Source organism: Lycium ferocissimum, unplaced genomic scaffold (genome assembly GCF_029784015.1).
Source record: "Lycium ferocissimum isolate CSIRO_LF1 unplaced genomic scaffold, AGI_CSIRO_Lferr_CH_V1 ctg789, whole genome shotgun sequence".
NCBI classification, from domain to species: Eukaryota; Viridiplantae; Streptophyta; class Magnoliopsida; order Solanales; family Solanaceae; genus Lycium; species Lycium ferocissimum.
Window position 1 is genome coordinate 55,232 of NW_026726994.1, and position 23,751 is coordinate 78,982.

General features: G+C 35.3%; 1 protein-coding gene across 1 annotated transcript; it reads left to right on the forward strand.

Moving 5' to 3' along the window:
* LOC132045777 (uncharacterized) lies at nucleotides 1-13,663 on the forward strand. The gene is made up of 8 exons (XM_059436358.1): nucleotides 1-252; nucleotides 1,239-1,364; nucleotides 6,561-6,659; nucleotides 6,961-7,103; nucleotides 7,385-7,493; nucleotides 11,721-11,828; nucleotides 12,758-12,898; nucleotides 13,070-13,663. Exons 1-8 carry the CDS (start codon nucleotides 178-180, stop codon nucleotides 13,487-13,489), a joined length of 1,221 nt encoding a protein of 406 aa, XP_059292341.1. The 5' UTR covers nucleotides 1-177; the 3' UTR covers nucleotides 13,490-13,663.
* Nucleotides 13,664-23,751: the final 10,088 nt, after the last annotated feature.

The window sequence follows — 23,751 nt, forward strand, 5'->3', positions numbered from 1 at the left end:
GCTCATCACGCCTCTGTCTCATTTTGTGAAGAAATCCAATAACACCCAAAAACCCAAATTTGCCACGCTTGGGGAAGATGAGTTTTCTTATTCAATAAAACAAATTCAAGAACTGTGATTTTATATAGCTTGATTGATGGGTGGTATTATATCCAATAAACTTGAATAATATAAGCTATGAGAGGAGGCGTCTTTTCGGCGCCTGGTGATTACATCTACTTCAAGTCTCAAGTCCCTCTTCACAAGATCCCTGTAAGTTCTTTTTTTTTTTTTTTGGCATCAATTTTGGATTTTTATGATTTGGGTATCTTTGATTTTGCTCAACTGTTTTGTTTCTCAACTTGGGTCTGCATTTTTTCTTCACTTTGATTGTGTTTTGTTTGTTTCTTGGATTTTTAATGAATCTGAATATTGGACGTAGTGGTTTACCCAATTGGATTTAGTTATTGTGTTACATTTTTTGGGACCTCTGAGTTTGTTTGTGATCTTTTATGTGTGGTTTTCCTTTTTCTTTGAATCTGTAAGGTGGCCAATATCTGTTCTTTATAGGAAAATATGAAGTGTGTTTTTTGTGAGTACTGACTGAAAAATGACTGAGCTTCTGCTCCTAAAAAATTGTTTGAGTTCCTTAAACTTGCTTAAAGTTATCATTTTTAACTCTAAAACAACTTTGCTCTGAATCATTATTGTGGTAATTGTAGTGCTAGCTTTAATTGCCTTTTCAAATATGTTATGCGAATCAATTTAGTTTCCCTTTTAGTTCCTCCCAATAGAATTTGTACAATCCTGGAATTCTTGCAAATCGTGCTATCTTGTAGTTGGTCTGATTAGTTTTGTGTGTGAATATTATTGGAGAGTGGATGTGTTTTCCATCAATGCCGAAGAACTTCTTGTACTAATTACAGTAGAATGGGGAAATCTATGCTTATACTAAGGTCATTTTTTCTTTTTCTAAACTTTGATCTTTATCTGCATTCTACTCTTGTTGCTTATTTATTGATAATTTCGCTAGTTGGAGAGGCCACCTTCTCTTTTAGATGAAGAAGATGGCTACTTTTTTTTTTTTTTTTTTTTAAGTTGATGATGCGTCTTGACTTTGATCTTGCTCTTGAATTTTTCAGTTCTTGCAATTCTTATAAAGCTGATATTCTTTGGTTAGGTAATTGAGATGCATAAATGGACCCTTTGCCTCCTTGTTAAATGTACTAATATTCTTAATACTCTAATCTGTTGTGCAGATTGGGTCAAAGCAGTGGCGATATTATGATTTTGGCCCGAAAGTAGTTCCACCACTGATTTGCCTTCCTGGCATAGCTGGAACGGCTGATGTCTATTACAAACAGATCATGTCTTTATCTATGAAGGTAGTGAGGCAAACTCCTGGTTCTTTTGCATGTTTTGTCTAGTTATTGCTAATGCTTGTGTATCTGCTTTGAGAGTGATAACGACAGTGAAGAACGGGTCATATTTGTGACTGTAATCACTTTAGCTACTCAAAATTATGTATGAATATTAGGAATCACCTAAACTTGCATACATTACGTTTTCCCTGTGTTACTATGGTAACTTCCAAGATTGGTTAAAGGTATAAATAAGGGGTTCCAAATGATTAGAACTGTGGTAGAATAAACTATGCACTTTGGTAATGCATTTAATTTAATGCCAAAAAGTGCACCTAAAACTTATTCAAAATCCATCATTAAACAGATTGAAAGCAGATACTATTGATATCTAGTGATTAGGATTATCACTAGAAGCAGAGGCGGATCTAGGATTTGAAGGTGGCGCAATTTTATTCAATGTACATCTTGTTATGAACATGTATTTGGGTCGGGTCCATCTCGTTTGAGTTTATTCGGGTCAACTTAATAGGCCTTTTTTTATTTGCACATATGAACATTACATATCAAATATCAAGAAATGAATATAATTAGCATTTTAAACAAGGAATCACACCCAGTAACAACATAAGTAAAATCAACATTTTCACCAAGGGACTTACATCTTTTATGTATATTAAAAAATAAACTTGCACAAGTAAAATAACATCTTCAATAAGGGAATTACACCAAGCAAAATAAGAAAAATAATAGAAACTCTTCAATAGGTAAATTACACCCCATAGTAAATGTAGAATTAGATAATCTACAAGTTCTTAAAAATAAATCATAAATTTCATGTTTTTCCTAATCAATGCTTACGAAATTTCCATCACAATTTAAATATTAAAGTGATTTAAATTGAATTTAACAATTATAGAATAGCATAATTTTTTACAATACGCTCCCTCCGTCCATTTTATTTGTCCACTATACTAAAAATAGATGTCCACTTTTAAATGTAAGTGGTATAGTTTGAAAAATCAAGATATAATTTACCATTTATACCTATTTTACCCTTATTATTAAGTACTCCAATTCATTTCTCATTTTATTTATTGCTTATTAAGAGTGTCCCAAGTCAAATATAGACAAGTAAACATGGACGGAGGGAGTAATAAACAAAAGAAATTATTAAAAAAATTGAATTTTGATCTCAATCCAAAATTCCCGTTGACACCCAAGTTTTTCGATTTAAATACTCACAGATTTGAGATTAAAAGAAATACTTAATTTAAGGAATTTTGAAGTTTCTATTTTGTGTGGTCTCGCTAGAGATCACAGATAAATGATAGAATAGAGGCAAGGCAACATAAATAATAAAAAGATAAGTAGAAAATTTGGAGATTCGAAAAGGGAAACGGCCGGTACAAACTACAAAGGAACTAAAAAGCACAAAGAAAAACGGGAGTTGGAAAATGTTCAAATAGATTCGAACTTATGTCTGACACACGAGAAAAGCTTTCTAAAAGGTCGACTAGCCATGGTACTTTTGTCTAATTTGGGACTGGGGTGGGCAGGATCGAATATTTAATGTAGTTTAAGCAAATTGCAACACAGATATATAAAAAAATTATCAATCTAAAGGGTGGATCCGCCCCTGACTAGAAGCATATGACTTGAGCATGAGAGTCTCCTCCTCCCACTCCACTCCCCGCCCCCCCGCCAAAAAAAATTTGATTTGAGATCTTACTTAAATATGGGTTTTCAAATTGGGATGTAAATCTAACCAGTGTTGTCAAAAGCGCACTTAACCCCTGAAGCGAGGCTCAAAACGTGCTGAGCGCTTCACCTCGCTTAATGTGAGCTTCAACGTCGTCATCAAGGCTCTAAGACATACCTTGCCTTGCCAATGAGCGTCTTCTGAAGAGGCGACACTAAACAATTGATATTTCACTTTATCGTAATTTTTTTTTTCAATATCTTTGTCCATATATTTGTTATTCATGCTAATAATTATTAGCCTTCGACTAAACATATGTGTGTTTGTAGTTTTTCTCCATTTGCGCCTTCTCATTAAAGCCTACACTTTATTTGCGCTTAAAGCCCCAACAAACCTTAGAGCTTTTTTGCGGTTTTCGCTTTTGATAACAATGAATCTAACAACAGAGGGACTGGGAACATATCAATTATTTAATTGATCTCTGAGCTTTTACATAAAAATTTTCTATAGCAAATGAAAAATTCTATTTTAATAAGAAGAAATATTACCACTTGGTCTTGTTTGATTTTTAAGTAATTTGAAATTTGCCAACTTGATTAATTTCCTTCAGATTTTTTCAGATAATTACTTATATTTTCTTCTGTTATAATATTGATATGGATTCTACTATAGATCTTTAATTAAAAAGACTAAGGCATGGTTAATACCTAAATCCTCCATCGCTCTTACTTATACGTATATTTGTGATTTGGCCATTGGTTGTAAAGAGATGATCTCTCATTCAAATCATCGCGTACCAAGATGAGATAGCTAAGAGCTATCAAAGAGATGATTTAATGTTTCCTCCTCTTCACCAGGAAGCGAACAAGTGAAATCAACTTTCATTTCTTGTGAACATCCTTCCTACTCCCTCCGTCCCAAAAAGATTGTCTTAGTTTGACTTGGCATGGAGTTTAAGAAATAAAAGAAGACTTCTGAAATGTGTGGTCCAAAACAAGCCTTACATATTTCATATTTGTGTGGCTGTAAATCATCTTATTAAGTTAAATTGTTTCTAAATATAGAAATGTGCCAATCTTTTTGGGACGGAGGGAGTATATACTATAGCTTTGATGACACGGAAACCATTGGCTTGCTGGGACTTCGTTTCTTAACCACAGAAGTTAAACCCATGAACAATTAAGTTTATGTAATTGTTCTTTATGTAGATCATATCGCTTGGTGTTTGTCATCCTCTTTCTTATAATGTATGTGTAATTGTTCTTGAGATGTTGCTACTGTACCCATGAAGCAAGATTTTATTTGATCAGGCATCAAAGCTTTACTACAGGGTGGTTGTTAAATGCTCACTCATTAACTGCCAAATTGAGTGACTTGGAATAATTGAGTTTATGTGTCCCAAAACCATAAAATGCTATTGAATGCAATAAGTGTATTGCATTTCCTCTCTACACAGGATAGTTTTAAGCAAAAGGTTAGAAACTGAGGAAAGCCAGGTGAAGAATGAAAGAAAGTTTGCAAATGGTATCTTATTTTTTCTCTTTGATGGTAAAATCTTTAAACTCAAGAATGAATTTGTCAAACTGAGGTGGCAAATTTAAGTACGAATCACGCAAATGTGCCAACTATTCTCCCTAAAATTACTGGAGTTTCAAACCTATAAAATGGATGAGAGTAAACATTGATCACTTTAGATTATGGAGTTTCTTAACCTTTCATAATATATCATATCTGGAATTATTGATCACTTTGATATTACTTTTAGGAGTTTCTGAACCTGTCATACCTTATCAAAAAAAAAAGTTCTTGAACCTGTCATAATGGACTATCTTATCTAGATATTGTTGAGTCCCACATCGGAGGGATATGGATTTCCTGGTCTGTCCTTATATGGTCTTGGAGAGCTACCTTTTGGGGTTGAGTTAGGCCGAAGGTCCATTTCCTTATCCGAAACCAATTGCAGCTAAAAAAAGTGCCACGAAATTTACAGAATGCAAGTGCAAAATAAAATTGAACATGTAATGACTGGTTAGTATTGACATGGCAATTTTTCCAATTATCTTAGCTATCAGATTTTAGTCGATAGATGAAAGGGAATGTAACAAGCAGTTTGGTGATTCCTAAAACCTCTTTCTTCAATATTAAAAGTCTAGCAACATAGTAGAATACTACTCCTAAGCAAGCTTCATGGATTGTGCAAAAGATGCTCAAAGTTAAGCAACATGTAGCTGAGATTGGACTTCTGGAGAATGATCTTACGCAAATGGCTACCTTTTCGGTCAAAAAGATATACCTACTGATGAGGTGTGACTTCCTCAAAGTGCCATGGAGAAGGCTGGTCTGCGATAATTATGGATCTCCAAAATTGATTTTTATATTAAGGCTGGCTGCTCATGATAGACTATACACAAGGGATAGACTTGCTAGTTGGGGGATAACAATAACAGAGGACTGCTCACTTTGTTCAGGTGGACCGGAAACCATAAATCATTTGTTCTTCCATTGCCTCTACTCAGCAACCATGTGGGGAGCTCTTTTACCTTGGCAAGGCATCAGCAGAATTCCTATGGTATGGTCAGATGACACGCAATGGGCAACAGTACATGCTAAGGGCAAAAACAGTGCATCTGAGGTGTATAGGATGGTAATGGCAGCAAGTGTATACCATATTTGGATTGAAAGGAATTACAGGATATTTCAACAAAGGAGAAGAGAACCTCAAGCTCTTATAAGACAAATTATTCAGGAGGTGTTCTATTGGGGACAACTAAGGGGCAGATTAGCACAAAGATTGAAATGCTCAACTTCCAACTTTGCCTGTTCAACTAAGCTAGCCTATAGGCTTTTTGTGTTTCTGAAGCTTGTTTAAGATGCTAGTGATGCTTACTCATAGTTCTTTTAATTAGAGGTTTAGTTGCTTTGCTGGTGTTGGGGCCTGTCCACACCAGCTATAACTGAGACTGTACATATTGCTTACTTTGGTATATAAAAATCTTATTCCCAAAAAAAAGTCTAGCAACATAGTTCTCATTAATAAATTATGTTTGATAAGAATAGGGAATATGTTCCAATAAACGCTCTGTAACGCATCAAGGAGTGGTAAATACTAAATACTGATATATACAAACGACAACAGAAATTGCACTTCTTTTAATGATATCCTTGTCAAACTAAGTTTTGAGAAAGCACATTCATGCACTGAATCTTGAAAATTAGATAATGCTCATCCCACTGGTTTGCCTTCTCTACTACATGGGCTAATACCATGTCAAGTGATGACTAACAACCTCATTAAGCGAAATAGAATTTCCCATTCTCTAAATGATTAGAATCTTTTGCAACATATTTTTCAGGATTTAAACTAAAGACTACTTGCATATGTAGGATATAATAGGTTCTTTTTGCATATTGCAATCTATGTGGATATGCCTTTCCACTAGCTCCCCGCTAGTTTTTCTACAAGACGACCCCTAAATTCAATTGAAGGAAGCTAATGTTTTCTGGTTTTACTTTCTCAGGGCTACCGTGTAATATCTGTTGATATTCCATGCACATGGAACAACCACGAGTGGATTCAAGCATTTGAGAAGTTTTTAGATGCTATTGATGTTCATCATGTATGTTCCTCTTACTTTATGGTTACAGCTTACTCCTGAGCATGTAACACGTGCAATCTGACTGTCTTTAGGAGATAAGCAACTAGTAGAATGCACCTTATTGACTCTGTTGATTTGTGTATATATTTAGACAGAATATGCAAACAAAGGCATATAAAGATACATCTACATTTTTTTTTTTTTGACCTCACTTGTTCGATATTTGTTTGGTTATAGTGTTGAAGCATTTTGAATGTTTGGAATTATAAGGTTTGTTCATGATAAAGGGAATAAGTGATGTATTAAACTTTTGCTACGACAGATTCATCTCTATGGAACAGCCCTTGGAGGCTTCTTAGCACAACTTTTTGCTCAGCATCGTCCCCGGCGTGTTAGGTCCTTGGTACTTTCAAATACATTTGTGGAGACCACTAGTTTCTCAGCTACAATGCCATGGGCTCCTATGTAAGTTTTCTTTTTATTGTTTTTGCATATCATAAGAGCTGCTAAATTGCTGTTATAGTTCAAATGTGGGTGATCAGCATCGGTACTTTATAACTTCTGTACCATCATCATAACTATAGTTCTCGTATTTTTGTGTGAGGGATCAGCTGTTATAGTTCTCGTATCTTTGTGTATGTGTACCACCATCATAACTATTGCATTCGTTGATTTTATGATTTCAACTGCATAGTTCTTCATATTCTAAAAGGTGTTTTTCTTCTATTATTGGTTTCCTACTGCAGTGTTGGTTGGGCTCCTTCTTTTATACTGAAACGGCATGTGCTAAGTGGAATTCGTGATAGTCCTCAGGAACCCTTTATTGCAGACTCTGTAGATTTTGTTGTTTCTCAGGTAATGTTTAAGCTCAGATTTTAGTTATATTACATCCATTTCATGTCACTCTTACCACAAATTGCTTGAAAAATTCCTGTTTTCAGAGAGTAGCCATTGGCAGTCTATTGAACTTAGCTCCACCATGCTTCTTTTGCTGCTTCATAGTTGGCCCCATAGATGTTTTATGCATATATGCTATTCCACAACACCACCACAACAACAACATACCCAGTGGGATCCCACAATGTGGGGTCTGGGAAGGGTAAAGTATATGCAGACCTTACCCCCACCTTGGAAGGTAGGGAGATTGTTTTCGAAAGACCCTCTGCTCAGAGGAAAAAAAAGGAAAACAAGGCAAAAGAGTCAGATAAGGACAAGCATATCAAAGCAATGCGAAAATGAGAAATAACAAGAGTGAAAAAGTCGTGATAAAACAGCCTGGAAAGACAAGACCCAACAAATATAAGCAGGAATCAAAGGGCAATAAACGATAAAGCAAAACTACGACTACTAGTGCGAAAGAAAAAGCGAGACTACCTACTAGCCTTCTATCCTAATCTGAGTCCTCCACAACCTCCTATCTAAGGTCATGTCCTCGGGAAGATGAAACTGCACCATGTCCTGTCTAATCACCTCTCTCCAATACTTCTTTGGCCTACCTCTACATCTCCTAAAACCGTCCATAGCCAACCTCTCACACTTCCGCACTGGGGCATCTGAGTCTCTCTTCTTCCCATGCCCAAACCATCTCAGCCTCGCTTCCCGCATCTTTTCCTCCACTGATGTCACTCCCACCTTGTCCCGAATGTTTTCATTCCTAATCCTATCTCTCTTAGTGTGCCCACACATCCACCGCAACATTCTCATTTCTGCGACTTTCGTCTTCTGCACATGAGAGTTCTTGACTGGCAAACACTCTGCCTCGTACAACAAAGTCGGTCTAACCACCACTTTGTAGAACTTGCCCTTAAGTTTTGGTGGCACTTTCTTGTTACACAGCACTCCGGAAGCGAACCTCCATTTAATCAACCTTGCACTAATACGATGTGTGATCGTCGTCGATATCTTCATTTCCTTGTATAATAGATCCAAGATACGTGAAAATTCCTTTCTTTTGGATAAGCTGGGTACCAAGTCTCACTTCCACGTCAGCCTCATGAGGTGCGCCATTGAACCTGCACTCCAAGTACTCTGTTCTAGTCCTACTCAACTTGAATCCTTTAGACTCTAACGTCTGTCTCTAACCCTCTAGCTTAGTGTTAACTCCGCTACGAGTCTCGTCTATCCAGACTATGTCATCTACGTACAACATACACCATGGCACCTCACCTTGAATTTGTCATGTCAATCCATCAATCACCAAGGCAAATAAAAAGGGGCTAAGAGCTGATCCCTGATGCAAACCTATCAGAACTGGGAAGTGCTCCGAGTCTCCTTCTGCCAGCTCCTTACCTCGTCTTGGCTCCATCATACATGTCCTTGATCGCTCTAATGTATGCCACAAGTACGCCTTTAGCCTCCAAGCATCTCCATAAAACCTCTCTTGGCATTTTGTCGTAAGCTTTTTCTAGGTCGATGAATACCATGTGCAAGTCTCTCTTCCGCTCCCTATCTTTTGTTTGGTTTTACCAATCTCCTAAAAATACGAATGGCTTCAGTAGTAGAGCGCCCCGGCATGAATCCGAACTGGTTCTCTGAAAAAGACACGCCTTTCCTAACCTTCATCTCTACCACCCTTTCCCACACTTTCATAGTGTGGCTTAATAGCTTGATACCTCTATAGTTGTTGCAGCTTTGAATGTCGCTTTTGTTCTTGTACAAAGGAATCATTGTACTCCACCTCCATTCTTCGGGCATCTTCGCGGTCTTGAAAATAACATTAAACAACCCAGTCAACCACTCCAAGCCTGCCCTGCCTGCACTCTTCCAAAATTTCCCAGGAATCTCGTTAGGTCCGGTCGCTATTCCCCTGCGCATCCTACGAACAACACCCTTAACCTCATCAACCCTTATACTCCTACAATATCCAAAATCGCGATGCCTTAGAGTACTCCAAATCTCCCAACACAATGTCTCTGTCACCTTCTTCGTTCAAGAGTTTATGGAAGTATGACTGCCATATCCGTCTAATGAGAGCTTCCTCTGCGCAACACTTTGCCATCCTCGTCCTTGATGCACTTCACTTGATCCAGATCGCGTGCCTTTCTCTCTCTTCGCCTTGGCAAGCCTGAACAACTTCTTATCCCCGCCTCTGTCCTCTAGTTCTGCGTAAAGGCGTTCAAAGCTGTCGTTTTTGCTGCCGAAATTGCCAACTTCGCTTCCTTTCTCGCCATCTTATACTTTTCTCTATTCGTCCGCTTCACTTCATCATCTTTGTTGCCTACCAACTTCGCGTATGCCTGCTTCTTTGCTTCCACCTTCCCTTGGACTTCTCCATTCCACAACCAATCCCCTTGATGCCTACCACGACGACCTCTTGAGACCCCCAGAACCTCTCTAGCTGCTTCTCTAATGCAACTGGCCGTCCTATCTCACATACTGCTCACATCTCCCCTACTCTCCCACGCCCCCAAAGCCATCAACTTCTCCCATGTCCTATATGCTATTCCATTTTCAGAAAATAGTGTAGATACCTTTTTTCTTGCATGCATGTGCCATTCATTGCAGTTGTATAGTATTCACCTGTTTCTCCTCTGTCAAACATTACCGGAAGAAGCTCTAGAGGGATTTTAAACATTTTAAGACAACTCTAACATGTTTAACCTTTACTTTTCCCCAAATCTTTTCAGTCCCTCTTTTTGTATTCCAGAATGTCAATGGATGAAATTGGATGCAGATTATCCTTTCCGTACTGCCAGAAATGGTGTCATTCTTGCTACGTTTTGAGTTGAGCTGGTTCATGTACTATTCTTGAGTTCTTTCCTTGTTTCTCCGGAATTTGGATTTTGAGCTTTAATCCTGCCTAAAATCTAGAACGTCTTATTCCCTCCGGTCCATTTTACTTGTCATCCTTACTAATAATAGATGGTCCAAAATAGTTGTCATTTTAGAAAACCAAGATATAATTAATTATTGTTTCCACCTTTACCCTTACTCAATAAATGTGGAGAGAGACTAATGTGGTGAAAACGAGAGTAATATTAAATTGAGATGACAGAATAAATAAGGATAATTTAGTCAAATAACCCTTTTAGTTTTTCTTTCTTTTTTTTTTTTTTTTTTTTTGAGATGATAACAAGCTGTATTAAAATCAAAAGGGGCCAGTGAAGGCTATAATGACAGAGATGCTAAATAAAGGCTGCAAAAATACTTAACTAACAACTAAAGAGACTCTTAAGAATTGTATGAGTGTCTCTGTGTTGTCTATGTACTTTTCTTTATACCAAAATTGCAAAACTCGAATACAATTAAGCTTTATCTTCTGGATAGGTTTGCTTTTGTTTTCAAAGCATCTTGAATTCCGTTCCCTCCAGATAGTCCACCATATGCAGCCTGGAAGCATACTCCAACTCTTTCTTTGAGCTTTAGTTCCTCCTCTTCTGTTCCAACTAGATAGCATATATAGTGTATGAATTGGCATTTCCCAGCTCAAACCGATTTTAGCAAAAAATATGTCCCACAGTTGGGTAGTCACCTTACAATGCAAAAAAAGGTGACTATTTGTTTCTGCATACATTCCACATAAGTGGCAGATAGAGCAAAGGTGTATTCCCCTTCTTTGCAGTCTGTCTTGTGTCAAACAAGCCTTCTTTACTACCAACCAAACAAAACATGCCACCTTGTATGGTATGTTTACCCTTCTAAAATATTTTCAAGGAGCGTGCAAAAAAATATATGACAAGTAAAATGGGGCAGAGGGAGTATGTCTTATTTTTTCCTTTTGAGAATGAATATAGAATGTGTTATGTATTAATATACTACTACTGTGCACCATGAGATTTTTTTTTTTGGATCAAGCTACTGCGCCCTGGATACTTTATGACAACATGTTGATATGCTGCTCATATATCTTTGTTTATGTTTCATTGCTGTACCCTGTTCAAATAACTGGTCTTAGTTTTTTTCTTTTTGATGGTCCTCTAATTTTGTTAACACTAATTGTTCCATTTTCTTGCAGTTCAACTAATAAACTAGACCATCGCTTATTCACCATGAATTTTGTTCTTTCTTGATACCACAACTATTTGCTTGCAGAAAAAGTTGACTCACTTTTTGGCATAACTCGTGAAATCGATTTGGATGCAGGTTGAGACACTCTCGAGAGAAGACTTGGCCTCCAGATTGACATTGACAGCTGATGCTGCATCAGTTGGACCCCTTCTTCTTCCAGATTCTTCCATCACCTTAATCGATGTATGTGTCTAATCTGCAAAGTTCCTCGAATTTCAGTATGTGTTAGTCAACATGCCCCAACTTTTTCATTTTTCGGTTTTATAAGAGTATTGACTATGAGGCGACACTGATATTTTAACTACATCATGCTGTAGTACGCCATGTGTTTATTTACATCTTTCCTTGCTGGAATATTAGGACATTAATCATTCAAGTTAACTGGATACCACTGCATTCTGTTGCTCTTGCGACGCCGCTTGTATTTTTAAATTTTTCCTTGAGACGTGCTTTTTTCCAAAAGTCATGGTAACCAAGTTGATCGTTTCTTGCTTGGAAACAGACTGCGTGAGTATAAACTTTGACCTTGAGAAGTCTGTAGCTCTTGGTCCAGAGATTTTGGTCTTTCACCTCTTTACTAATCATGACATCGAGGAAGTCTCCATTCACTATTCTTTGTAGTCTTTTCTCACGAGTTGACATTTCTCTCTATGGATAGGAGAGGACCACTTACTTCTTCCGCACCTAGTGGGACAGGCATATTTGCTTGAAGACCTTCTTACCACATAATTTCAGCATTTACAATACTTTCCCAAAAAAAAAAAAAAAAAAGGATTTACTATTGCTTCGGATCAACTAGTTGATTATCGTCGTCAAAATTCTTTTGGATGTAAAAGTAAGTTCAGATATACATAGTGTAGGGATTAAGCTAGTTATTTCATGAGAGAAAGAAACTCTTAACTCCAAGGGGAATGGACCTGAACAAAGCTGAATGGATATAGAGGATTCGAATACCCAAGCCCAAGTGATTTGGAATTGAGTTTTAGTTAATTGATTGGTTGATATTATTGTCCATTTGTAATGTCGCCACTTTCTTTCTTACTAAAGTCACTAAAGTAGAAACTATCTGATGGGCTGATTCCTGTTGCATTGTAATTTTCTGCTGTGTGAAGACAAATGACTATTGTGCAACCCCTCAATCGCTCAAAGATCAAGTCTGTGAAAGGTACCCTGGCGCGAGACGGGCATACTTGAAAAGTGGTGGTGATTTTCCATTTCTTTCACGGCCTGATGAAGTGAATCTTCATCTTCAGGTACAAGCTTCTTCTCATCACTTGTATGTGAACATCATTGTCATCAACTTTTCTTTTTCCATTTTAGCATTTAGGTCTATCAATCTGTGAAGAGTTTTCAAGTATGAGTAATTTATGAAAAAAGAAGAATATGTTTCAACTAAGCACTTGGTTGTAATTTCAATTGAGCAGCTACACTTGAGACGTGTTGGTGTTGAACCTCGACCTGACTTGATCCCTAGCGTTCCAAAGGATGGCAGCGGTGGGAGTTCCGCTGAGCCAAACAACGGAAGAGAAGATGCTGATGATTCATCAGAAAATGATAAAAGGGACGCGGAAACTCCTTCTACTGCAGGAAGTGCAGATACCCCCTTGGCTCCAGAAGCTACCGGTTCTCATGATTTAGACAACCAACTCCTTAAAATGGCCAAACTCTCCTATGGCACTGGTGAATCTGTCACACATCCGTTACCAAATGCATTTTTCCGCGACAAGCAGAACTTACTAGTCTCTAGAGCTCTTTTATACATCACATGTGAGTTTTTGGTTCTTAATCTGCTGCCCGTTTACTTAGGGAACTGTACATTAACTGGAAATGTAGCTGCAATGTAGACACTTGATGGGAGAGATTTTTTATTCTTCGTTTTTTTGTGTATATTATGGGTTGGAAAAGTGTCATTTCAAAGAGACTCAAGTATGTGTTGGAAAATTTGTGGTGAGATGACTTTGTTATGTTGCAGTACAAATCTTTCAGGGTCCCGGAATGTTAGTTTCTCATTATGCTTCTATTGTTGTACTTTACATTCACCCCCTTTACATCAGTTGCACTTACAAGGAAAGTTTGGATCTGTGTATGACATAGTTTGAGTATCATTATATGTGTGATAGACAGGATATGGTAGAATTTCGGGTTTGAACTCATCAAGTTCAAATTTTAGGTCTGGCTAGAGTTTGTGAAATTGTAGAATATCCAATTTAAGATCAAACAATTCCATGGATCGAGTATTATTGTATGTATGACAGTTTTTACTGTATCACAAATATCAATGAACTCGGATATTGCAATTACTAGCGATAACTTTTTCTTTTTAGCTTCTAGGTCTATTTCTTAGTTCAAGATCTCTCTTGCTAACTGAAATCAAAGAAATATGTTCCGAACAAAATGACAATTAGGTAGGATTGTGAACTTATAATATAATGATGGAAAAGTCACACAAATACAACTTTTTAAAATGGTAATTAAAAACAGTACAACTACTTTAAAAAAATTACATGAATACAACTTATTCAAAATTTTAACTTTTTAATTACATAAATGCAATTTTTTACATTCCTAAAATATCTCTCCTAATTAAGTATTCAATAAATAAGAAAATATTCTCTCACCTAAGATAACTATCATATAATTTTTCCAAAAAGCTCCCAGAATCTCTCTTCTTCATCTTAATCTTATAATTCTTTAACTTTTCTTTTGCGTTTCAATCTCTTCTCCATCTTGATTATATTAATACTAAGAAAATTACATGAACATTCATATTAATAATTATTATTCACGCTTCAGTATGAAAACTTTTCTTGTAACTTTTAAAATTGTACATATTTCTTACTCACGTATGTAAGTTTGTGTTTATATATGTATTTTATATTATTAAAATATCATTTAAAATTATTGATATACCAATGTTATATGTTGTATATAATATACTTAGTATTACATAATGTATACAATATACTTAGTATTATATAATGTATATAATATTGCAATATACTTAATTTAATGGTATGTATTCAAATATTGTATACCATTAATATATCAAGATGATATTAATGATATATAAGTATATCAATCATATGTCAAATATTTGTAGGCAGCGGCAGGGAGGGATGTAGGGAGATCGGAATATAACTGATCTTTGTTCGAAATGCTCGTATTGAATAAGATGAGATAGTTGGAAAAATTGTGTGATGAAACAGAGAGACATATAAAAGAACCCTAGAGAGAGAGAGTGGAACTGAGAGGCAGAGATGATAGTGCTTCCTTAGTAATAGCCTAATAGGTACTTGTAGTATTACAACGGAGAATTTGTAGGAAGAAATTGATTTTATTGAATATTTTTCATATTTATTCTTGAAGGAAGAACTATAACCTACGGATTTAGTTTGCTTATTTGTATGAAAAACTGCCATATTCAAAGAGGTTTTTTCTTTACTCATTTATAGGGTATATGTTGTAAATTATGTAATTTAGTTAATAGTTGTATATTATAAAATATGTTACTCATTTAATAGTATTTATGTAACTTCCCCTATAATGATTGAGTTGATTCCGTGCTTACAAGTTCATTTGACATTGGACCAGGCCAAAATAGAGTGGGCAATTTGCACGATTTTCCTTATTCGAGGCTGGTCTTTAATTTTCGACCCTCAAATTCTTTGGTTTTTAGTTTTTGATCTTCGCCTAAAAATTCATGGATTTCGGGTTTGAAGCCCCGCTCAGTCAAAAATTTTAAAAAAATTCTCAAGGTAAAATTTGAATTCGCAAGGCACAGTTTGTCCTTATAAGGTAGAGTTCCACCTTATAAGGCAAAGTTTGCCTTATGTCTGAGGGCAACTCTGCCTTATAAGGGAGAGTTTCATGCAAACTCTGCCTTAAGGGTAGAGTTGCTACCTTCAGGCATAAGGCACACTCTGCCTTGCGAATCCAACCTCTGTCTTGCGATTTTTTTTAATTTTTGACTGAGCAAGGTTCGAACCCGGAACCTCAAGGTATTTTTAGTCACTTTTTTAAGCGAATGACAAAAATTAAAGACCAATAATTGGAGGGACAAAAATTAAAGACCAGTGCCTTTGAAGGCCAATCCGCGCAAAAAAAAACATTTTTTTTGCGCGGCTTACTCTTCAAATGCACTGGTCTTTAATTTTCGTCCCTCAAATTGGTGGTCTTTAATCGTTGCCCTTCGCATAATACCATGAGGTTTGGGGTTCGAACTCCGGATCAGTAAAAAAAAAAATAATAATAATAATAATAATAATTTCGCAAGACAGAGTTTTGTAGCAAAGTTAGGCCTATCCGGGCCAAAGTTAGGCTTTAAGGCAGAGTTTTACCTTAAGGCAAACTTTTACCCAAAATTAGGCCTTAAGGCAAATCTCTGCCTTGACGCCCAACTTTTGTCCAAAATTAGGCCTATTCAGGCAAACGTTAGGCCTTAAGGCAGAGGTTTGTATAATTTCAACTAAGTTAAAAATAAATAAACAAATAAATAAATTGCCTGAAGGTAAACCTCTACCTAGTTTAAGGTAGAGTTTAAAACTCTGCCTGAGATTGAGTTTTGAAACATTGCCTTGCGAATCTAAACTCTACCTTGCGATTTTTTTTTTTAATCTTTTGACTGAGCGGGGGTTCGAACCCGAAACCAAGAGATTTTTAGCCAAGGACAAAAATTAAAGACACCAATTTGAGGGGCAAAATTAAAGACCAGTGCCTTTGAAGGACAATCGTGCAAATGACCCGCAAAAAAAATGAAATGGAGTTGCACTCATTTTCATTTGGGAAAAGGGTCAAATTTACCCTCCAAGTATAGTTTATAGTTTAAATTTGCCCTCCGTCAAAATTTGGGATCAAATTTGCCTTCTCTGTCAAAGTTTGAGATCAAATTTACCCTCCCCGTTAGGATACTTGATAAATTTGCCCTTATATGGATGGAAGTCCGACTTGGACTCCACAACAACAAAAAAATTAGTCCCGTCGGATCCACATAGGCTCCACGTAGACTCCCAATCCCAATTCTCCTAACCTAATTCTCTTTTGAAAATGCCCCTGCAGCATTTGTTTTGTCATAGTGAAGGTTTCTTCATGACCTCTTCAGAGCATTTCTGAACAGAGAAAAATATTTTTTCTCAGATACATTCCTAAACGAATACTGAAAGTAAGATCGGAAAGCTATGATCCTGCAAAAGTGATAACAAGACAACAAAATAAATTTGTGCAGTTCAGCTCTGAAAATTCATTTTCATTTCTCTTTAACGAAAATCCATTTTAAGGTCTCTTGAATAGTTTTTGAGAGGTTCTGACAAGGAGGCGACAACAATGAGTTAAGTTAGCTCCGTCGAAGTTTACCTAAGATAGATGTCATGTTCTAGAAAGCTTTGCTAGTCAGATAAATTCTATGTTTCTGGAGAGAACAGCGAATCCTTGGTCGTATTAAACAGTTGTTGTTGCTGTTGCAAAAAATTTTCTTACATGCCTCCTATTTTATTACATGCATTACGTGTGTACCTCGATGCGATTAAAACTCCAGCTGTTCACATTACTACATGGTGCCTTAGTGTCAGCAATAGTCTAGACGGGTTAAAAGAATTGGGACTGGGAAACGGGTTAAAAAGAGAATTGGGTTTGAGAATCTACGTGGATCCGACGTGGCTAATTTTTTTGTGTTGTAGAGTCCAAGTCAGACTTTCATCCATATAAGGGCAAATTTATCAAGTATCCTAACGGTGAGGACAAATTTGATCCCAAACTTTGATGGAGATGGCAAATTTGATCTCAAACTTTGACGAAGGGCAAATTTAAACTATAAACCATACTTAGAGGGTAAATTTGACCCTTTTCCCTTTTCATTTTGAGGAAGGGGTAAATCGGACCTATCCAAACAGATAATATATGGTTTTGGCTGGCCTACTATGAGAAAGCAGAACAGTAAAACTTTGTGAGGACAAATTGAGTTGTCCTACTTAAGCTTCTAGTATGGCAGAAGAATGTGGGCATGAATAGTATGTTTGTACCCTTGTGTTTTGCCCAGTTATAAATATGCTTCCAAAAGGAAACCTCACCTTTTAAATTTTGAATCATTTGCAAGATACAAAGCACAAACTTTGCACTACTATTCAAGTTGAAAGCAATAGCTTAGGCATTTCTGCTTTTGAAAAAAAAATCTGGAAGGAAAGGTGAAAAATCTTTTTATGAAACGAAGAGTCTGATTATTTGCCTTTTAAAAAGTTAATCTAAAGTTGCCAGCCACGTCTAGTGTAGTGTGAAATGCCAATAGCACCAAAATTAAAATCCAAACCAGACAGACCTTCAATCTTTGATCTAGAATCTTAATAAGATGTTTAGCCGAACTTTTAAAATTTGCTTATTTTAACAAAAATGTATGTTTGGAGAATAACAATTAGTCTTTGGGTAATTAATTTAATTTTTTTTATCAATATTAGAATAACAATTTATGTTTGACCAAGATTTCAAAAAGTATTTCTGGTGAGAAATTACTTTTTTCAATTTAAAAATTAAATTTGCCCTAAAAGCTTGATCTTACTCTTTAAAATTAAAAAACACTTGTGACTTACTAGAAGCTTGGTCAAATACATTATAATTCTGAAGTTTAAGCAACCATATTTTGCATCATTGCTTATTCCACTAATTCAAGACTAAGTTCTGTCACACCGATTAATACTTAGTCAGAAATCTCCACTGCTAGCACTTGTGTACGGTGTACCTAACATTTTGGAAAAATGTCTAAACCTATTCAAGTACAACTAGTTGGGATCAAAATATTTGGAAAAATGTCTAAACCTATTCAAGTACAACTAGTTGGGATCAAAATATAGAATTAATATAGAAGTGGTAGTTCAATACACGAATCATTTCGTACGAAGGTGGAGTTAGAATTTTAAATTTATGAATTTTAAAAAAGATAAGTTATTGGGTTTTGCCAAATTATCAATATTAAGTGAATTTTTAAATACAAATACAGGCTCTGAGGCAAAGATATTGGGTTCTGTCGAACCGGTAGACATACTTGTAGCTACACGCTTGATTCCACATTTACACTGGGTTCAGGAAAAGGCCACAACAACCTAAGAGAATGTAATGTAGATAGTCTACTCTGACACAATCATTAATGGTTGATTCCACTGTTCGAACCTATAATATATAGATCACACGGAGATAACTTTACTGTTGTTCTAAGCTCTCTCTCAAAATAGGATGGGGCTCCTCTCCATTTCCACTCTCTCCATTTTCCCCAAGTTCCTATTTGGATGAAAGACACATGTCATAGTTAATAATTAATAGTTGAGATCTAATTTCCCAAATTAAGGTCCTAACCATAGTTAGAATAACAAATATTTTCTTTATTTACTCTAAAATGATTTGACAATCCCAAAATTCTAGCTAAAACTTTATCTCGCCTATAAATTAATCCTAAAATTTTCTTTCTTTCCTATTTATTACGTGTCATGTAAATGACGTATAAATTTTCTTTTCTTGAATTAAAATTAAAGCACGAAGTATACAAAAAAAATAATATGGGAACATATCTAGATGGACGTAGGGGGGAAAATTCAGAAGAACTATAAAAAAAAAAAAAGGGAAGAGCACGTAATAAATAGGAAAAGAAAAAAAAATTAGAATTAATTTATAGGCGAGATAATGTTTTAGTTAGAATTTTGGAATTGTCAAAGTTTTTTAGAGTAAATAAAGAAAATATTTGTTATTCTAACTATGATTAGGACCTTGATTTGGGCAATTAGATCTCAGCCATTAATTATTAACTATGACATGTGTCTTTCATCCAAGTAGGAACTTGGGAAAAATGGAGAGAGCGGAAATGGAGAGGATCCCCATCCCTCAAAATATATAATCAATATAGACTAAGAAAATATTGGAGATTAACATTTATTAGAAAGAATCATATAGAGGTTGATACTTGAACATTTAAGTCATAAATACCTTTAAATATCCTATCAGAAGGCAATAAGAGGATACATTAGTCCATGTAGGGCCTCTTTTGCTTTCGTAACTAGTATTGAACTTTCTAACTTGGAGTCAATTTTTCAAAACAAATTCTATGACCTCATTAACACCCCTACCCCTCTTTTTCTATATCTTTTTAACTCAATCAAGTCGTGAATGGTGGAGGGAATTAGAAACATTAATTAATAATGTTATTACATATCATCTTTTAATATTCATGATGATTATGACTAAAATCGACTTTAGAGTAGGAAGATATGTTATTGCTGGAGGTGGTTGTAGTAATGGAAACCTTTATTGGACAAATTGACAGTGATAATCTTGAAATATGTGTACTATGAACCAAGTTGGTAATCTACTTTCTACATCTCCATCATTGAGAATTTTTTATTCCATTTAAAGTGAAAGGTAAATGGTAGAGCAAAGCGAAACATGATAATAACTCGGTTAAAAAAGAAAAAAAGAGTAGAGCCTTTTTGTTACCTCTTTCTTTTTATGAATATAACCTTTAGTCCTCAAGTTTAACTTTTATAGATTCAAATTGTATGGTTCGATGTTGATATCTTATTTTTCCTTAGATTAAGAAACTATTGTTAAACATAATTGAAAATTTCATTTGGTAGTTGCAAATTGAAGAGTTAATTTACTACTTTGGATTTTTTTTTGTCGCGAGTCAAACAATTTAGATACGTGACAACACAAATTTAAAATTAATGTGTACCTACTAATAAATGAGTGACTAAGTTCATAAGTCAGAGTTGTAACGACTAATTTCTTGATCTGATATTGAATCTCGAGTATTACTATCGACGGATTATGTCTTTTACTTTTGAGAATTTATGCAAGAACCATCAAAAGCAAATGACAACTTCATGAATTGAATGGTTTCATATGCAAAATGTCAAAAATCAGTGGCTCAATGTGACGTTTATTTATTTATTTAGCGAGCCCTGCTTTCTTGTGATTGCCAACTGTTGTCCTTGTTAGCATATTTTTGGCAACAATACAAGCAGTGGCGCGGAGCCAGGTTTCATATTAAGTGGTATCGAAAAATATAGATATGTCGCATGTCTGGTTCAAACATGTGACCTTAGAGACTTTTTGCAACCCTTTAACCGCTGCGCTAAGTCTTCAGCTTGTGTTAAGAGGTGTCAACACTGGTATAAATATCTATAAAATCAAAATTTCACTTACCTATACGAGGTATAGCTCAGCCCCTGAATACAAGAGCGACAATGAAAGCTTCTAATTACTTTTCTAGTTTGACAAAAAAAATCAACTAAAACGTAAACGTTTATAATTTAAAATTTAATATTAGCGTCTGAATTTTTAAACTGTCATTACATATGTCTTAAAAAAAACAAAAAGAAAAGAAAAGGATAAAATCATAGGGTATCCAAAGTTAGGAAAATGATAAAGAATAATAATATGTGTCTGGCAAGAATCAATCAAATATTCCGACAAAAAAAAAAATATTGTAAATGTAAGAAACCGCCAAAACATGTTGTTTGTTAATTGAATGTATTTTAAGATTTGTGTCACCGGTCCTTAATTTTAAAACATTTACTCGTTCAAATTAGGTCTGTCTAGAAGTTAGAGTGGCCCAAGGAGTCAACCCTACTTGTTGACAAAACTGTTAAAGTCAATATTAGGTACTTCAATGCTGAGTATGCCCTCAATTTCAGCAACCCTAGACTCACATAGAGGATAATTTCCGAATTAGTCCGTCGGCTAAAGAAAATTATATAGGTTTTGCTGTAATAGTTTGTACAAGTGTGTAACACATTAATTATATACTAATACATTGTAGAATGATTATGCGTTGATTATACATTACATATTGGCTAATATTTATTTTAAACAATAAAGATTAGAGTTATTTTTCTTGTAGATTTTGCTGGGCTGTTGTATCTTGTAAAAATCTCTTAGGATTATGATACCATAATTGTCACGATTTAAGTGCATGGCACGTATTATGTTTGGGACTAGGCCGCCTGCACAAATTTGTTTTTCGAACCAAGCCACATAGAGCCCCAAAAGCATGCGTAACATGTGAATTTGAGTTATATTTTATTGCATATTTAGAGAGAGAGAGAGAGTCGTTTGAGTGTGAAGGATAATATATAATATATATATATATATAATAAAATTTTAGTATATATATTATCTCATGTTTGGTTAGAATAAAAATTCGGTATAACTAATCCTGAGATTAGTTATCCCGGGATTGTAGCCTTATTTTATCCCGTCTTGAGGGTGGAATAACTAATCTCGGGATTAGTTATCCCAGAATAAGTTGTTTCCCAACCAAACGATACTTTCTCTCTCATTCTGATGTGAGATTCACCTAAAGTGTCATGTGTATCTCATCTTCAGAAATTTGCCTGCCTTGAAGCCTGCAATCCTACTTGATCCGCCCACGATCAGGGCCATCAAATATCCCTTTCTCAAACACTCCATTCAAACATTAGCAGCAGTTAATCATTAAGAAATCCACTACCTTTGAAGTAGTACCTTTTTCTTTTGGGAAGGTGTGGGGGGAAGATTGAAAATTCTGAGAATTTTCAAAATTTGAATTATTGAATGGGATGTACAACAGGTACATTAATAAGAAAAATAAATGGGTGAGTGAGAGAGGAAACTTAAATCTGAAAAAATGAAAAGGAGCGTTAGAATTATTATAGTAGTGGGAAAGGACTGATATTTCAGCATCAAAGCCATTAAGTTCTCGGCTATGCTTCAACAATAATTGGCCCCAAATATAGCACACTGCATTTACATTTCTCACTGTCCCCATATGGACCTTCAGGGTATGAAGATAGGTTCTGGCAGTTCAAAACTTCAGACTTGTATAACATTATTCGATCATTTTTTCAAGTATTTTTTAAATAGAGATATTATAATTAATGATTTTGAAAGTTGGTGATCTTGAGCTTTTAAACCCTGCTTGCGTCATATAACATTTAATGTCAAAAGTCATAAGCTATTTCCACGGGGCAAAACTTGTTAAACATAAATTTTTGTGCATAGGATAAGTAGGGTAAAAAATTCAAGACCACTCAATTTTAAAGTCATTTTTATAAACTTCCCATTAAAAGCGGCTATCTAGTGCCATATGTATGCATCAAACTGATCTTCCCCTTTTTGAGGCGGAAATAGCATTCACCGGTCATTTTTTGGCTTTGAAATTGAAAAATAGTCACTGTGATAGAGTTTAAAATTTCATAAGTCAAACTCTTGCACATATTATCATGGAATTTTAATTCTGGAATTTGAAACTCTATTACCATGACTATTTTTCAATTAAAAAGCGTGAAAAGTAATTATTTGTAAATTATACTGAATGTCGACCTAAAACATAGTGAATTAGCATGCACGGAGTTACAATCATAAATCCGTGTTTAGCTCAATCTCAATCTGAAAAGTCACATGCATGTTCTTAAATACTTTAAGATATGCATTTGTATATTTAAATTCCATTGGGGATGAGACCATGATACGTGAGGATATTTTTATTCTCTAGACTATTCTGGCTAGCTATAACAGCTTTCATTTCTACAGGAATTAAATACTCTTACTATATGGTGTAAATATTGCAACAAGAATTCAGGATCATGCTTTGTAGGGTGTTCGGCCGGAAACGCATAACTTGTTCACATTTAATGCAAGTTTGAATGGGAAAAAGGGAAAAGGCAATAACAGGGAACTGAAAATGAAAAGAGATTTAAGCTTGAGTAACAATATAATATTATTCAGATTGAACAAACTTGTAATAACAACTAACACTCGATTTGATTGTGTAAATATGTTTTACACATTAGGTGTGTTTGGTATGGAGAAAATGTTTTTTCTCATGTTTTGTTCGTCAAAATGATTTAAAAATATTTTTCTTAAAAAAACAAGTTCATTACAAATTAGGAAACAATTTTCCTAAATGGAATAGAAAAAGACAAAATTTAATAAATTACATTTCAAACTCATTATCTCCTCTTTACCACAATGCCCCCAACTCCCACCCACCACCCCATCCATGGCCACCCCCACCCTCGCCGCCAACCTTACACTTACCCGATAATGTCCTCCAATATTACATGTAAATGTTCTTGGCTTAATACTTTTTTTT

What these genes read in the sequence shown, in the direction of transcription:
- LOC132045777 (XM_059436358.1), top strand. Translation starts at nt 178, where the DNA reads ATGAGAGGAGGCGTCTTTTCGGCGCCTGGTGATTACATCTACTTCAAG. An exon ending in TCCCTCTTCACAAGATCCCT is followed by an intron (nt 253 to 1,238) that starts GTAAGTTCTTTT and finishes TCTGTTGTGCAG; the next exon opens with ATTGGGTCAAAGCAGTGGCG. An exon ending in ACAATGCCATGGGCTCCTAT is followed by an intron (nt 7,104 to 7,384) that starts GTAAGTTTTCTT and finishes TTCCTACTGCAG; the next exon opens with TGTTGGTTGGGCTCCTTCTT.